Source organism: Podarcis erhardii, assembly GCF_964252035.2.
Source record: "Podarcis erhardii genome assembly, chromosome: 4".
Classification (NCBI taxonomy): domain Eukaryota; kingdom Metazoa; phylum Chordata; class Lepidosauria; order Squamata; family Lacertidae; genus Podarcis; species Podarcis erhardii.
In genome coordinates, this window is record NC_138508.1 from 33,223,455 (window position 1) to 33,241,021 (window position 17,567).

Sequence of the window (17,567 nt, forward strand, 5' to 3'; positions counted from 1 at the left end):
TCTTTATCCAACATTTCTATAAGCAAAAACACAAAGCAAAACACCCTTCTTGCATAGGAGGCTGCTTACGTTCTATTGCCTTTCAAGTACCTTGTCAAGTTCCTCAGTGTTGTTTCTGACACATCTTGTAACACATGAAGCTTTCAGGTCATGGGGAATGTGGCCTATCATCAGACATCCCTGAAAGTCACTCCCTTTAAGTATTAGCAACTGTTTTCATGCTCTGACAAATGTGGTCTCAGGCTGCTTTATCCATTTGCTGATTGTTGCCTGTGGAAACCCATTCCACAGCGAGTGAGTTAGGCCCCACTCTGGCATTGTTCTCTGTAGCCTCATGGGCCCCACCAAAATTATTCTCGAGTAGTTGATCTGCACAGTGCAGCAGTAAGATATACAAGAGCTGAATCATATGACACTTTCTGGTTGTGCTATTCCTTTCCACACTAACGCCATGCTTTCCATTGGAGCCCTTGGTGCAGACATGGGATGTAGCCAGGTGAGGAAGTAACTCACATGACCCAAATGCTGTGACTCTTGCAGACTACAGCCAAGACAACATGGAGTAGTTTTTTGTGGTGGCAACCACTGGTGTGAACCAAATCCTTTCCCTTTGCATTAAACCCCCTTCTATCAGAGTTCAGTCACTTGGTACCATTGCAAAGAGCAGTCGTGACCCTTACTTCTGATTGCGCACTTTCATGGGGAGTTACAAATAGATGGCAGTCCTGAAAACTAGGCCTCTATGGGAGTCAGGCATGGGCAAGTTCTATATACAATGCAATGTCCTTTTTCTGAAAAACTTTGCACCCAGAAGGTATACGAACCCATTCAAAATGTTTTGTCAAAAACTCTCAGTTGACACACAGCAGCAAGAAGGTGCCTGCAGGTTACAAACTCAAAGATCATGGGAGAAGCTGAGCCCTTTGATAATGTATGCCTCTGTGGTGTGGGACAAAACAAAGCTCAGGAGTTGTGCATAAAATCACGCCATGGGGCAGGAAGAGACTACCCAGGCTGCAAACATCCTCTCAGTGTGAGCCACTTGGAACCTGCAGTTTATATGCTCCCTGTGTGACTGAGAAAGTCAATCATTTATTGATACACATATTAAGAACAGAACAAGCAGAGGTTTTGGACCATCCACACCCTTCAGCACAGTGAAAGGCAAAGCAGTCGAGGCAGCCTCTGACCAGCAGAGCCATGCCCCCCACAGCATGGGATAACTGTTTTACAAACTAATCACAGAAAGAGAGGGTCAAAGGTCTTAGTATTTTACACACCTAATGTGAAAAAGATAGGCACAGCATAAAAGAGCTGCAGACAAGGGGGTGTATTCTGAATTCATATAATCTGTGGACATTGCCTTTGCAACAGTCGCATCATCTTGCCCTCGCACAGGAAGACAGCCTCAGGTTATACATATTACCTAAATGTGGTGTTGACTGAAGAAGTGGCTGGGAGAATTCTAAGTTCTGAAAACCTTTCCAACATGGAAAGACAATCTCCATTTGAAAAACTGCTTTCTTTTGCTCAGCTTAAGAAAGAAAGCCCTACACCAAATTATCTTCTCTAGAAACAGCTCGAAATCATGACTGTGGGTGTGGTTATGGACAGATGTGCTGGCATAGCCATGTTTTCAAGGTGTTTCTTGGGAAGGGCTTTATTCCCCTTATGAAATATGCTTTAAAAACTCTTATGTCAGAACTCTGTAACTCAATACAATTCAATACAAATTCAAAGAACCACAAACGCCCCTTTAGTTCTGACATGTGGCTATGAATGCTGATGGGAAAGTTGTACCAACAAGGAAAGGATAACATCTTCCACTAACCATCTTGGTTCCCTTTTACTTTATGGAAGAACTGCTTTCAATTAAACCTCTTGGGAAGCTCATCTATGCAACGGGGGATGGGTTACATTAAGTGATTTATGAAAAATCCATTTCTATAATAACCAAGGAGTTCAGAAATTGGGGGGAGGGGGGAGGGAGAGAGGAGGAAGAGAAATGAGACTGAATATTTCCATGCAGATGCTTGATTTATAAGAAATCTTCGAAGACAATAGTCATGGGTGGAACGTAAGATCCTCAAAAGCCTCCAGCCACAAAAAAACCGCTCTCAAGCTAAAATTAAAAGTTTTGAGAAGCTGCATGTCATATCTGTCTGCAAGATAAGCTCTAGCCATGATCTACAGCCAGTGCCAAGTGATATAGTTCTGTGGGCTTTATTTGATGATATTGCTGTAGCCCATTATATCAGGGGGAAAATCAGCTGCAGATGCTTGAGTTTCCCTCCCACAAAGAAGGGAGATGGCTTCACCTCCTCCCTGCCTCAGTATTTAAAGGTACATATCACCCCTTGCATGTTTGCAACCTCTGCATTATGCAAGTAAGGGTTTAAAAAAAGGGTAAGTAAGGGTTTTAAAAAAAAATGAGACAGATGATACCCTGAAGAAATAAAACCTCCTCTCTGGTGCTTACTCCTGTCTTTCTTTCCATCTTTCCCTGTACCTTTCTGCCTTCCTGGTGTTTTAAAAGGACTACAATATCCAACACTAATTGCTGAAACAGTTGCCTAACCTTTGATTGCTCTACAGTTGCATTAAACAGTGTCCAGATAGATAGATAGATCCTAGCTTGTCCATGCTACTCCTGTGGAAGAGGGAAGAAATGCAGGCTCTCCCTTCTTCTTCTTCTTCCACCTCCTCCTTGTACCCCTCCCCTTCCTTTGATTTCATGGGTGTGGCAGGGTTCAAACCTCTCTTTCTCTCAAACACAAGTGTATTGCATCAGGGAAGCAATGAATAAGGCAAGGATCATCTCACCTACAAGTGGGAAATGCTAGCTCTCATTTAATCACCCATTCCATCCATTACTGAGCACTTTAGCCACATAGTATTTGTCTGTTCCAATATATAGTAGAAAACAGGAGAAGCACAGCCATTGGTTAATGGAACATATATATAAGGCACATTTCCAAGCACAGAGTACAACATAAACTTTAGGATTTTATCTTCGAAATATACCCAAATCTAATCTCCAATTATTCTTCTGCATCGCCTTTCAGCATTTTAATGGTGGTGGGTTTTTTTAAAGGAATACAGCTGCCAAGGTGTTAGAAATCTAGGTAGTGCCTCTGCAAGGCCAGTTAGGTATAATGTTTTGTTCTGTGCATTCCGGTTACAGGCACAAACAAACTATAGGCATAGATTTTGAAGGGGGGAGGCTAAAATTGGATATATGTACTTCTACATCTATCCTTCTAGAATACCACATATACATTCAAGTACATATGATCAACATAGATGCATGGAAACAGATATGTACTTCAGAGTCCACCCACACCCAACTACCAGCCCCCAAAAGAATTCTGCTATTTGTCCTTTTGCAAGCAAAAATACAGGAGGGGATTCCCCAGGAAGCAAATAAACCTCCCTTAAATTTGGAAACACCCACTTCAGATCACGGTCGTCTGTTATCTGGCTTTCCTTTCCTGAATAGTTGAAAGGAAGAGCAGGAAGGGGGTCAAGCATGGGAAGAGAGGGGTTCCTTCATTTTCTCCAGGTTTGGTTTATAAGGTTTAGGTTTGAACTTCTATGTGTTTTATGAGCATGATCTGTGTGTGCGTGCAAACAGTATAACTCTCAGGGTAGAATGGAGATGCATGTGTGGGTGTGTCTGAATAGAGGTTTGCACCTGTGTGCAGTTATGTCTATGTGTGTATGAATGAGTGGGTATGTGCATGGGTGTGTCTCTTTGTGTCTGCAAAAGTATGTGCACTGAATTGTATATTGATAGGTATATTTAGATGTGTGGGAAAATGCTCTATGTATGGTTGCATCCATGGAAATACACTCAGGGGTGTGTAAAGGGGTGTGGCTGGTGTCTGAAAGAGTGCCTTTTTCTTTTCTTTTTTAATCCAGCACAGATTTATAAATGTGCATGAAAACCAGGAAGCATAAAATCCCACCCACATACATAGAAAAAGTGTAAGAGCATAACCATGAGGTGGGTAGGATATTAGCCATGTGCTCTCCTTTGAAAAGATGGTGACTGTTCCTCTCACAAGCCTATCACTCCCAAAAGCTTCAGAGGCTGCTGCTACCTTATTTTAAAATGTGTTAAGCCTCTCCACTCACTGCTGTGTCATTTTTGCCTTCCTCCTGCTGCCTTTTCATCCCACATATGGCTACTGAATATGCTCTGCTGGCTGACTGCAACATGTTCTATGTCCACTCTGCTTCAGGATTTAGTGAATGTACCACCAACTGGAGTGTGTCTAAAACACACACACACACATTCGGAAATAGATGCTATTGCAAGTGGAAGTTCCCATTCACCAACCCCACCCTAGAGATCTTCCTGACCACCTTTCTAACATACATGTTGGCTCGGAAAGGCATGCCGCTTTTCAAAATCCAGATATTCAGTAGTCACAAATAACCATTTCAATCACCACAGTTTCCACCCACCCAACACCCTAGATGCTGCATTATGGAACAAGCTGATATACTGGAAGGAAGCTGCCAGATGCAAGATTCTTTTTTTAAAAAAACACAACCTACTGAGATTTCTCTTTTAAAACCTACACATATACAAAATCCATTTTCCACACATCAAAGACACCAAAATCCTGGTCCAGTTTGAATAAATCAGAAGTTAGACCACATGATGAATAAGATAAATTGCTCTCCACAAAGAAGGATTTGGAGCAGACTTGACCATTGACCAGCAGTGGAGTTTAAAGGTGTGTGGAGGGGAGGGGCAGAAGGCTGTCTGAGGGCGTCTTTACAATTTTATCATTAATTACTGGAAATGAAATGCCTTCTCAGTCTTTCCACAAAACCCCACTTGCCCCCCCCCCCAAAAGCACCTTGTGGGCCAACTAGAAATTAACCAGTTTCCACCAAGTTCATATACTGTTCCATCTTCCCCATCCCACCGCAGCTGAGAGCTAACAGAGGCGTGGTCCTCTGTCTCTTTTACCAGCTGGTGCACAGTTGTCCAAGTGTCCCCGGCATGAAAGCAATTGCAGAGGGAACCCCAGCCCACATCCCTAATCTCTCCTAGCAGCTCATTTGTTTTCCCCACACCTAAGAAAAAAAATTTAAAAGGCAATGGGAGGAATGGTAGAGCTATTCTTCTTCAAGTTGCTTAAAGAAAAAGAGGAGAATGAAAGCCCACACCCATCTTCCAAGCTCCTTCTAATCTCTATCAGTACAATCACAGACAGAAAGCATCTCTCAGCTAAGATTCACATGGTAGCTCGGGAAGGGGGTGTATGAAAGGGAATTGCCTCAACGCTCCCCCTCTCCATTTTCCTCTCTCCTTCCTCCCATCCATATCCACACACTCGACAAATCCGAAATAGACAATCCTATGCCACGTACATTCCCACGACCCCCCTCCCCCAGGTGTGTCTAACAAGGATATCCCCCTTATTGCTCCCCAGTTCTGATCATTAGGCAACCTTCCCCCCACCCACCCACCCGCCAACTCCACGGGAGGCAGAGAAAGAGAGAGGAAAAACCACCCCTCCGTTGCATACATGGAAGGGGTGTGATCTGAGCCTTTCGTGGGAAGATGCTAAAGAATTGCAAAGGAAGCAGTTTCCTATATTAAGAAAAAAAAGAATCTTTCTTTCTCTCCTGCACGCAGATCCAACGCACATTAAGCCCACAAGTCTTAGGAATTTCTCGGTGGAAAAGAGGTATAAAATCTTCAGCTCTACCTGTTTTGTTCTTCTCATACAGCACAGCATGATTGTATTGTCCGCTTTCTTCCTTGTTGTTCCTTCCTTCTCTTCTCTCCTTTTTCCTCCTCTCTCTCTCTCTCTCTTATCTCTCCCCCCACCCTCTCCACTCCCTCCCCTCCCTCTTTCTCGCTCCTCGCACACACTCTCACACACGCACACCCTCACTCTCACAAACACGCCAGGGCAGTTAGCAGCAACTGTAAGGTCCACAGCTATTGCTCATCACACATGCTCTCTCGCTCGCTCTCCCCCTCGCCCCCTCCCTCCCTTCCTCTTTCCCAGAATTGTTCACTGGCAGCTCTCAGTGACTAGTCACTTCCCCACCCCCAGCCCCCTACCAACACCACCACTATCAAGGCAGCCACCCCCTCGCAAGTCCTCTGCCAGCCTCATGAATATTTAAGCCTATCCAATCTGGACCCAATTACCCGGCGACTTTCCCACTGTACAAAAATTGCGGGGTGGGCGTGGGGGGGGGGGAGAGAGAGAGAGAACATTGCAGACTGCTCAGGGGGTGTGGCAACGTATGGTTGTCAAAAGGCAGCTGTGTTTCGTAGTGGGTCGTTTAAAAATAAAAAAAAAAGGTGCAGAACTCATTCACACCGTAGTGGTTAGAGAAAGGAGCAAGTAGGGGCCACAGAGGTGTGCCTGTGTAAAAGCAAAGTAGTAAGTCAACGGCTAATGCATGCAGTGTGTTACCAGCGTGACGTGATGTGGCATAGTATAGACTGGAAGATAGCCCTGAGGGTGGGCTGCACCCTTCAGCCACATGCACGTATAACAAAAGCACAGGCAGATTTCACAAACACGTTGGCAACCGGGAAGCACCATGCAATTGCACAGACGGCAGAATCACTTGTCTTTAAGATGGGTAGGATCCTGTTATGTGCTTACCTGAGGGGTCGCTTGCAAGGATTCAGGCACATTTGTCAGGTTGCACCATGACAGTGTGGCATAGTGGTTAGAGGGTTGGGATTAGGTATCCGGGCAACCGGGGTTCAGCCATGAAACTCACTTGGGTTACTTTGGGCCATTCACAGTCTCTCAGCCAAATCTACCTCACTGGGGTGTTTTGAGGATAAAATGAAGAGGAAGAGAAGCATTGACACCACCTTGAACTCCTTGGGGGAAAGTGGAATGGAAGTGCAAGCCCACTTCCCCCAAATGGGGACTTTTTGTGAGAAGGAAAGCGATGGCAAAATGAGCTAAGCTTTGCTGCGATGCCACGTTGTGTAGCCTCCCTGCAAACAAGTCAGGTTGAATGTCCATCATCTGGAAGCAGCCTCAGTAGGACTTCCTTCTGAGTCGACATGCACTGTAAGACTATAAAGTGGGGTTGGGGAACCTGTGGCTCTTCAGAAGATAAAGGGCTCTGCACCTTGAACCCAGCCTAGTAGCTAATTGGCAGCCGATGTAATTCTTTCAGCATCATATGATGGCGATATTCCGCCCTAGTGAGCAGCCAATCCACCACATTTTGCACTAGCTGCAGCTTCCAGGGCAGCCTCAAAGGCAGCTTCACATAGAGCGCATATATGTGTAGGCATGCATGAAAACATTCACATATGCATCATGCATACATTATCACTGGAACGTCCAGGAAAATAATCACAGCACACATTTACGTGTGCCTTCTGAGAATCTGAGGCAGGATGACTAACTGCCAAATGTGGAAATTCATGGATCTGAGCCATTTCAGAGTTACTGAAATGAAAACTCAAATAAAATCAATCCCTTTCAACCCAGTTGACATATTTCTTGAACTTTCCTGCATCAGGATCTGTCACTGAGGTCTTCCCCCACAGCCACATGTTTATTATTTTTAACTCTCGTGGTCTTTGTTCCAAAGTTGAAACTTAATTAACCAGCCTACCTGTAATCCAATGCAGGGTTATGTACACAAAATGCTCTTGAAATAAATGGACAGCATAACCTGAACAGTGTCTTAAGAGTGTGGCCTCTTTAATAGGAGAAGGGTGCATCTAGAATTAGACTGGATTTAACAACCATAACCCCCTGACAAAATCAGGAATGGGCAAACAGCCCTCACTTCACCTAAAAAACAAATCTGGGGTTTTTCCAATCTATTTCACAAGCAGTGATTGCAAAACCCAGATGGCAGAACTGTCTCCCATCCTGCCAGTTCTCTCCACCCCACCCCCCGCACCCTTGTCAGTTCTCTCCCTGCCCCCACCAGCAAAAAAAAACATTTTTGAAATTAAGGAGTAAAAGGCAACAGAAAGGAACCCCAGCATGCTGCCTCAGGCAGGTGACTGGCCTGCCAAGCTCAAGAAGTTGAAATAACACTCCTGAGCATGTTCAGAAGTCTCATTTACCACTCCTGGATAGAGCAACTGGCCATACAGCTGGTCTAGCAGTGAGCCAGACTCCCTCCTGCCATTGTTTACCTCAGGGTGCAGAACCTCAGTCCTAGGATCCAAATGCAACTCACCGGGCCTCTCCGTCTGGTCCTTGGGGCTCTTTCCAGGCCAGGCCCCTGCCCCAGGCCATAAGAGCATAATGTGCTCGCTTCGGCAGCACATATACTAAAAAATTGGAACGATACAGGCCATAAGAGCATAAGAAGCAGCTGCTAGATTAGGCCAATGGCTCATATGGTCCAGCATCCTGACTTTGCAGTGGCCAACCAGATACCTATGGGAAGACTACAAGCATGACCCAAGCACAAGAGCACTCTCTCCTTCTGTGGTATTCATAAGCATTACCTCTTCCAGCCGTGGAGACAGGGCACAGCAATTGTTGTGAGTAGCCATTGTGGCCATACCTCTGCCTGGCCCTGTTTGTGTTTTAGCCTGACTGCTCTACATACTCAGCTCCATCAACCATTCCTCATAAGGCTTGGTTTCCACAACACTATATCATCTTGGTTGCCCTCCTCTGCACATATTCCAGCTTGTCAATATCTTTGACAAGGATATTGTGGTGCCCAGAATTGGACATAGTACTCCAAATGGAGTCTGACCAAGGCAGTACCTTCTGAAATCATCTTGGATCAGCATACGGGTGACTTCTCATTTATGCGAGGGTTCCGTTCCAGAGCGCAGCGTGCATATGCAAAAATCACATATAATGCGGAGCACCCTAGAGAGTCCTAGTGGCTCATGAGGAGACCAACTCCAAAGTGGACTTCTTTGGACTCTGGGGAGGGTCTCCTCATGAGCCAGAGAGGCAGCGGGGCTTTGTGGAGCTGTTCAGCATCACTGCCTAACAGTTCACATGTGGGGTAGTGCAGCAACAGCAGCTTCTCTGTGTGTCAGCTGAAGTAGCCTTGCTGCCCCTCCAGCTCACATGGAGACCCACCCAGGAGCCCAAAGAGGACATCCTCTTCGGGCTCTGGGGACAGTCTTCTCATGAGCCAGAGCCTTGTTGAGGCTGCTCAGCTGAGGCATGGGGAGCCTTTCCTGTCCATCAGCTGAGCGGCTTAACAAAGCCCGCCCCGCCTTTCCGGCTTGCAGGAGCCAGAGTGGCTTGGGGGTTGCTCAGCTGAGTCGAGGGGAGGCTTCTTCCTTGTGCCTCAGCTCTGCCCGTCAAGGAAGCCACCCTGTCTCTCAGGCTCACATGCACACAAGCTGGAGGGACAGGGCGGCTTCCAGAGCTGATGTGCAGGGAAGCACCTGCTGCTACTGCTCTACCCTGCATATCAGCTCTTTGGTGGAAAGCCTCACCAAAGTCCCACTGTTCCTCTGGCTCGCAAGGAAGTCCTCCCCAGAATCTGAAAAGGACGTCCTCTTCAGGCTCTGGGAAGGGTCTCCTCGCAAGCCCCGAGGATTCTCCAGAGAACTCCCCATTTCTGGGATCCCCTTCCAGGATCCCAGCACCATGCATGTGTGCAGTCGTGCGCAAATAGGGGAGTTGCCTGTACTTAAAATGTTCACCTGAACTTTTATTCGAATTGTGTATTCAATTTTTATTTGGGGGAGGGGAGGAAAGTGGTATGAATACTTGTTGTTTGAAAGGCTTTGTCAAGCCACATAAGTTCTCTTCATTTTTTAGTAGTAAAACATTTCTTTGAATCATTCCAGGGTTGCCTAGCTACATCCTATGAATCTTTACATTACATGGGTTTGCTTATCCTCCCTTCCCCTCCGCACACAAGTGCACTCTTCCCCAATGTTATGAAGCAAAGAGCCTCCATAACCCTGGCTGGCACAGGGCCTCTTCTCAAATCTGAAGGGCTTGCTGGTATTGCCTTTTCCCTCTTCTGACTATACCTTCTGTCTCCCCAGACAACGATGCACAAAAGCTGAATAAGAAGCGATAAGACCATCAATATGTTTTATGGTTTGCCATGAAGCAAAGGTGGGGAAGCTTTTTCTGCCCATGCCCCCACCCCTTGGGCAACTTTCTAGGGGCCACATGCCAGTGGTGGGCATGACCAGAGGCACAAATGGGTACAGCAAACACACAACTCTTATCTTTGTACTGTGAGCTACATTCAGCCACGCAAAAGTCAGAGGTTTCTACACACACGTGCCTATCTCTCCATCCTCTAGCCAGGCAAGCAAGAGGCATCATAGCTATCCAAGGACACATTTCACCCACATAGAAACACTCCAGGAGGCTGCAGAGCAAGAAGGGTGAGGGGTGTGGTCTTGGGAGAGGGGTGTGTGGATCAAGGGGAGCTCTGAGGTCAGACAGAAAGTCCTGAGGGCTGCATTCAGCTGTAAGGCCAGAGGTTTCCCCAGCCCTGCCATAAAACATCACCATTAATACCATTAAAAGGGTAAAAATGAATTAATAAATTAATTAATAATGGATTTTTCCCTCGTATGCGTGCTTGTATTATATTATTATTATTATTATTATTATTATTATTATTATTATTATTATTATTTTATACCCCGCCCATCTGGCTACGCCTCCCCAGCCACTCTGGGCAGCTTCCAACAAAATATTAAAATACAGTAATCCATCAAACATTAAAAGCTTCCCTAAAAAGGGCTGCCTTCAGATGACTTCTAAAAATCTGTTAGTTGTTGTTCTCTTTGACATCTGGTGGGAGGGTGTTCCACAGGGTTGGTGCCAGTACCAAGAAGGCCCTCTGCCTGGTTCCCTGTAACTTGGCTTCTTGAAGTGAGGGAACCACCAGAAGGTTCTCAGCGCTGGACCTCAGTGTCTGGGTAGAACGACAGGGGTGGAGACACTCCTTCAGGTATACTGGACCGAGGCTGTTTAGGGCTTTAAAGGTCAGCACCAACACTTTGAATTGTGCTTTGAAACGTACTGGAAGCCAATGTAGGTCTTTCAAGACTGGTGTTATGTTGTCTTGGTGGCCGCTCCCAGTCACCAGTCAACTGCCGCATTCTGGCTTAGTTATAGTTTCCAGGTCACCTTCAAAGGTAGCCCCACATAGAGTGCATTGCAGCAGTCCAAGCAAGAGATAACCAGAGCATGCACCACTCTGGCAAGTGCATGCTTCATGCTTGCTTCCTTTCTCTCTCTCTTTCTCTCTTTCTCTGCCTCATTTCCTCTGCCTCATTTCTCTGCCTCATTGGGCAAGGAATAGTTACCATAGTCTCCAACTGCCCCCAAAATACTGGGACAGCCACAAAAACCCTTAAGCCATCATGGCTTCTCACTTTGTTATGCAGAGCCCCCAATTCCTATCTTTGTTGAGGTACGCTAACTGGAAATGGCATTGCATTGGGTGAAGCTGTGGAGGGGAGTTGCCAACCAAATCACCTTCTCTTCCTCCACCAATGTCACCTCCTTTGCTGCCACTCCTGGGAGTCGGAGAAGGCGGGGTGCATGGGGAAAGGGTCTTGCGCAAGGTCCAAGGAAGGGAGGCCAGCCAGTACAGTAGCATCAGCAGTATCAGGAGTAGGAGGAAGGGGGAGTGAGGCATTGGGGACGATGCCACCATCACCATCCCAAACATGGGAAGCTGAGACACTCTGGCCTGGTGGGTCCCCAGCCAGCCAGCCATGCTAAATAAAAACAAGAAGCATAAAGTAAGCTAAGTCAGGACTGAAGAGAAGGCTGGAGGAGACCCTGGGCAGGAGAAATCCCTGGGGGTGATGAGGTAGTGGCAAAGGTTGTAGCTGGTGGGGTGGAAGTGGGCCTGTCGGGTGCTGGAGTTTGTGGGGTGGGGGCAAGGAAGTTATGGGGCTTGAGGGTGGTCACTGGAGCTAGCTAGGCTTCATGGGGGGGGTGTCTGTATCATGGAAAACTTTAATTGAAATCTTAATGTGCAATCTGGCGGCGGTGGCAGTGATACTGCTGTAGAATAGAATGTCCCTATTTTCATCTGAGGAATATTGGAGGGTTTGATGTTACTACAAACCAGTACTGGAAACTCGGTTTTGAAATGGTGGGTTTCCCACTTTGTATATCATGGCAGAGTTGAGGTATGATGAACCAGGAAATGAGGGAGAGAATCAGAGCTCACAAGTGGTGCTGTGGGGGAGAAAATGTGATTGTGGGTTTGGTTGTGGCATCTGTACTAAGCCAACGTCAGTCACTCCATTGGTTTGCCATTTGTAAAATGAAAATAGCCATGGACCGTCTCAGAGATTGTTGGGCACAACAATGAATAAACACTTTGCAAGATCAATGACTTTGTAGAAACTGTTACAAACTAGCAGCCTCATATCCGGCATTTTTCAGGAATTCTGAGAAAAATCAGCACAGCTTTGAAATCAGTGGTTAAAATTAACACAGTATTGAAAGGTTCAGTCCACCATCTCAATTCAAAATGGCATCCAATTGTATCCAAACACAGATGAAAACCTGCTACTTGATCTCAGGAACAACAATACAAAATTTGGTTACAATACTTTAAGAGGTGTCTCAATGCACAGCAAACAAACAACTTTCCGAAATATGTAGTAGATGACTAGACAGGATTCTACAGCAATATTTTAGCCTCTATTTTCCCATCCAACAAACCCAGATTCTCCCTCAAAAGAACCTTGTGGCAGTTATTTTAACTCTTCCTCAGACAATTCCTGTCATTTCAAATCTAAGATATGTGAATGTATAATAATAATAATAATAATAATAATAATAATAATAATAATAATAATAACTGGTCCAAATCTAGTCCCAGTCGTGGCTGTCCTCTTCTTTTGAGAGGGCAATTCATTCTGGAATGAAAATATCCAGTTGCTATAGCTAAAAAATAACATGATTTTAAAAGGCCTTTTGTATGGAGGCTGTCACTACACACACACACACACACACACGCAGGAGTTCCAGCAGTGACAGAATCACCTAGATTCAAAATCAACCAGTAGCAGAAAGAAATATTAATTGAATGAAACAACAAAAGTGCAAAGGTGTTATGTATCAGGTCTGAAGATTTCAAAGTGAGCTGAATAGCCCTAGCTCAGTAGCAGGGGGACATGCTTGGCATCCTGAAGATCACAAGTTACATTTTAAGCATCTCCGGTTAACAGTATATTTGGCAGCAGGAACGGAAGAAATCTTTGCCTGAGACTTTGAATGCAGGCTATCCGGGTCACAACACCCATCATCCTTGTTCCACTGGCCACACTGGCTGTGGATTATGAGAGCTGGATTCCAACATCTTGGAGGGCCACCTGTTTAAATCCCATCTGATATGCCTGAATAGGGCTTAAATATAATCTGTCCCCAACCTGCACTTCTGGGGAAGTTTTGGACAGCATCTCCCACCAGGCCCAGCCAACATGTGTTAATTGGGATGGTGGCAACTGTGGTCCAGAGCGTCTGGAGAGCTTGAACTGGCCAATTCCTGAGCTTCCCCTTTCAGATATTGTGTTTGGCGATTGAATTAAAGTAGGTCAGAGGAAAGCAAATGCTTGTGGCAGCATAAAAGTGGTGTGTGCGTTAATCACAAACTCTAATTCTGGCACAGGCCTCCTAGTTCTAATTATGGGATTTTCAGTGAAACATATCCCAGATTCTCAAAATCTTCAGTTAGCACAATTTAATATACTTATGGCTCCATTGACATATAATCTGTACTTTTCAGAAGGCCCTGAATTTCAATGCCATACAGACCAGGAATGGCTAACCTATGTCCTCCAGATACTGGTGGATAACATCCATCTAGGGCTGATGGAAGATGTAGTCTGACAACATACGGAGAGCCATAGGCTATCCATTCCTGACACAGACACACACTAATCTGTATAAGAAGAGAAAAGGTAGTTGCCCATTCTCTTCCCACTCACTTAAACCTCACTTACACAGTTTTACAGTATGTTCCAATCCTCCCCATCACAAGTCTAGTATGGGGCCTTCTATAGTCTGACCCAAAGCAGGTGGCAGAATCAACGGTGGCTCACTGTGACTTGTTTGCAAAGCATTTTGAGAATAATACTGCTTGCACCCTCCAGAACCTTAATTCCACTGTTACAGCAGATGGGTCTCATCAAGCATCCAGAACACTGTCTAGTCCTGTTGTGTTGGGTGAGTTTCAGTTAGTAAGCTGCATTGGTCACCCTGTATGATGACCTCTGCTGGGGGGGAAGGGTGTGTGTGTGTGTGTGTGTGTGTGTGTGTGTGTGTGTTCCTGTTAATTCTCCTTGATCTCTCAACAGCTTTCAGTATCATTGACCACGATATCTTCTGGAGCAACTGTCCGAAATGGGGGTGGGTGGTACTGCTCTGCAGTGGTTGCAGCCCTACTTGGATGGTTATTTTCAGATGGAATATTGTTCAATCCATGAAGACTTCAGTGTGGGGTTCAACAGGGTTCAGTTTTACCCCCATGCTGTTTAACATCTACATGAAACCAGAGTGGAGCCATCCAGAGTTTTGGAGAATATTGACAGCAATACACTAAGCCCATAACATGACAGATTTATCCTTCAGCAGCTTCCTGGCAAAGCACAATTGTGATTGCTCATACCTTTCCTTTCTTTCTAGGATTTGGTTGCCATTTGATCCATCTGGGAAAGGGCCATAGCTCAGTGACAGAGCACCTGTTCTGCATGTAGAAGATCTCCAGTTCAATCTCTGGCATTTTCAAGTAGGGCTAGAGGAGACCCCTGTCTAAAACCCTGGTGATCTGTATGGACAATACTGAGCTAGATGGACCAATTCGGTATCATTCTATTGGGCAAGGGCTGTAGCTCAGTGGTAGAGCATCTGTTCTAAATGCAAAAGGTCCCAGGTGCAACCCCTGGCATTCCTAGGTAGAGCTGGGAATGTCCCGTGCCTGGTGCCCTGGACATCCACTGCCAGTTAGTGTCAACTGTACTGAGTTACATGGACCAAAGGCCTGTCTCAGTATAAGGCAGCTTCCTATGTTCCATTGCTCAGCCAAAGGCTTCTGCCATTTCCTCTAAATGACTTCTAAGCTGCCCCTTCCTCAGTCTTCCACCCCCTGTAAAACCTTCTCCTACTAAAAAGAAAGTTCTATGTCTCCTTCCCCCACTTCTCGTACTATAGCAGTAATACCTTTCTGCACAGGTCATTCTACAGGTGTTCCTTAAATGACAAGCAAGGGGGAAAGTGACTGTGAGGAAGTCAGTGAGGAGACAAAAAGAGCAGTTGGGGAAATATTTGCACAACATTTATTTGAAAGGGCAGATTCCTGAATCATTGGGGCCTTCCAATGCAAAGCATGCTTCATAAATATTAGATTGAAATTATTATCTTTCTAGAATCAGCTAGCCTGGTTGGTGATGGGGTATGTATATGTCACACTGTCTTACCGCATAAGGATTTGCTGTGTACATCTGTTTTGTTCATACAGTATTGTTCATGGCTTAATCTTAATTTATGAGGCCTGCCTCTGGGCTATTTCTTCTACTGCCAAGCCTGTTTTGCCTTAACAGAAGAAATGAGGGTTTTTCTCCCCTTCTCACTCACTGCTCTATTCTTATCCTGCCAGCACATTTATTTATTGATCTGCTTTTGTTCGTTAAGAAAATTTGTATCCTGCCTTTCCACTGAAAAAAAAAACCCTAAACCAAAATCACCCAAGACAGCCAACAACATCAAAAATCCAATAAAACAGCAATAATCAATTAAAACAATTAGAAAAAGACAGTGTTTCAGATAATGAAAGCCCGGTTCATACCCCACTTATCTGCAAGGAGGTAAGTGAGTTAGGGCTGCAGGATAAATCATCACAATCAACAGGAAAGTTTTTTTTTTTAAAAGCCCAGTTTAAAAAAAGAAATTATGGATTTTTACAATGAAGGATGGACAACATGGGATGAAATGGGTTCATAGCACTGGATTTGCTGGTGCAAAAGACCACGACTCAGGCATGTTTTCAGTCATCTTCGCAGCAGGACTTCCACCACATATATGCTAGCCATTGCCTGGCCTGTGTCATTGCATCTAGCTCACTGGTATGTCAGGGAATGTTCCGCATTACCAGAGAGGGCACTCAGGTGTGATCATACCTATGGCCCTCTGCATCTCACTGCTCCATAGCAAGGCAAGGGTCTTGGCGGGATTGACAGTTCTAGTTGCATGAGAGCCAGTGTGGTGTAGGGGTTAAGAGTGGTAGACTCGTAATCTGGTGAACCAGGTTCGCCTCTCCGCTCCTCCACATGCAGCTGCTGGGTGACCTTAGGCTAGTCACACTTCTCTGAAGTCTCTCAGCCCCACTCACCTCACAGAGTGTTTGTTGTGGGGGAGGAAGGGAAAGGAGAATGTTAGCCGCTTTGAGACTCCTTCGGGTAGTGATAAAGCGGGATATCAAATCCAAACTCTTCTTCTTGCATTGTTAGGAAATCCCTCATTGGCTCTAAAGGGGGATTTCCACCCCAAAGTAAATTCCAAGCAAATTCAGAAATGAGAGGTTTTTTCCTGAGAATCAAAGTATATGATGAAATTGTTTAATTCCCTCCTGCATGCCTGGTGAGTTCCCAGTAATTATCACCCCTCCCCCCCCAAATAAACAACAGACACATTTTGCATTTTAAAAATTCTGCATCCTAATAGCAAAGGCACATTTAACATCCTGTCTAGTAAACAAGGTTGCAGGTTCCACAGTAATAAAGTCTGCCAATAACCCCCCTCCCCCAGTCTTTTCTGACTTCAGCTCCAGGCAGCTTACCTGCTTGCACTCTGTTGCTGTAGTCAGACATCAAGGGAGATCAGGTGACTATAGCTGTGCGCCGCTCTCCCTGCAGGCATGTAGACCTTTCCTTCCCAGGGAAAACTTGGTGAACAAGCTTGTGATACATTCACTTTCAAAGGACGGCTCACAGAATAAGTTTCTGGTTATTCTCCATAACAGTCTGTGGTTGTTTTTAAAAGAATGCTTCAGATTTACTCAGATTTTTCCCCCTCGATGTAGCAAAAATATTGAGGATCCTGAGCCCCAGACCAATGCTCTACAAAAGTGATTACATTTTTTTTAAAAAAAAAAAGAAATCTTCTCACATTGCAGGTTTCAATTTGTCACAGTTAATCCTTTAACTGGCCTTTCTGATGGAGGAGAATTTCATGGCTGGTATTAGCACCGAATGGCCAAAAATCTGAGTTAATTTTGCTGTGACTACTATGTGCTCATTTGGCAAAACAAAAATCCTAGAAAATGTCCTCTAAAACCTTCCTAAAGGGCTTTTCTAAGCTTTCTGATTTCAGCAAAAGCCAGCGGAGAGAAAATGGACTCTGATTAACTAGGAAGCTTTCATTCCTTCTATCTATGGCTGCAAATGGCCACCATGTGCCATAGGAACTGTATGTTCCTCTTCAAGTGTAGCTCCCAGGAAGTTCAGGTATTAAAATTGCCCTTTATTGTAGTTCAACCATAGTGTGGAACTGGGATAAGCAATGTGTGTGAGAAACTCTGATGGCTGTTAGAGTAGAAGATGTGCATAATATGCAGAGGAAAGGAGTACA

General features: G+C 45.2%; 2 protein-coding genes across 2 annotated transcripts in view; one reads left to right on the plus strand and one right to left on the minus strand.

Annotated features, from left to right (window-relative positions):
* GAP43 (growth associated protein 43) overlaps positions 1-6,039 on the minus strand; it is a 55,309-nt gene extending 49,270 nt beyond the window's left edge. The window contains exon 1 of the mRNA XM_081859828.1: positions 5,730-6,039. Coding sequence (XP_081715954.1) covers positions 5,730-5,759 — 30 coding nt within the window. The 5' untranslated portion in view covers positions 5,760-6,039. The remainder of the gene's footprint in view (positions 1-5,729) is intronic.
* A 10,335-nt stretch (positions 6,040-16,374) lies between these two features.
* The window catches only part of ZBTB20 (zinc finger and BTB domain containing 20), a 633,941-nt gene continuing 632,748 nt past the window's right edge, over positions 16,375-17,567 (plus strand). The window contains exon 1 of the mRNA XM_081859693.1: positions 16,375-16,396. The gene's annotated coding sequence lies outside the window, so the exon portion shown is untranslated. The remainder of the gene's footprint in view (positions 16,397-17,567) is intronic.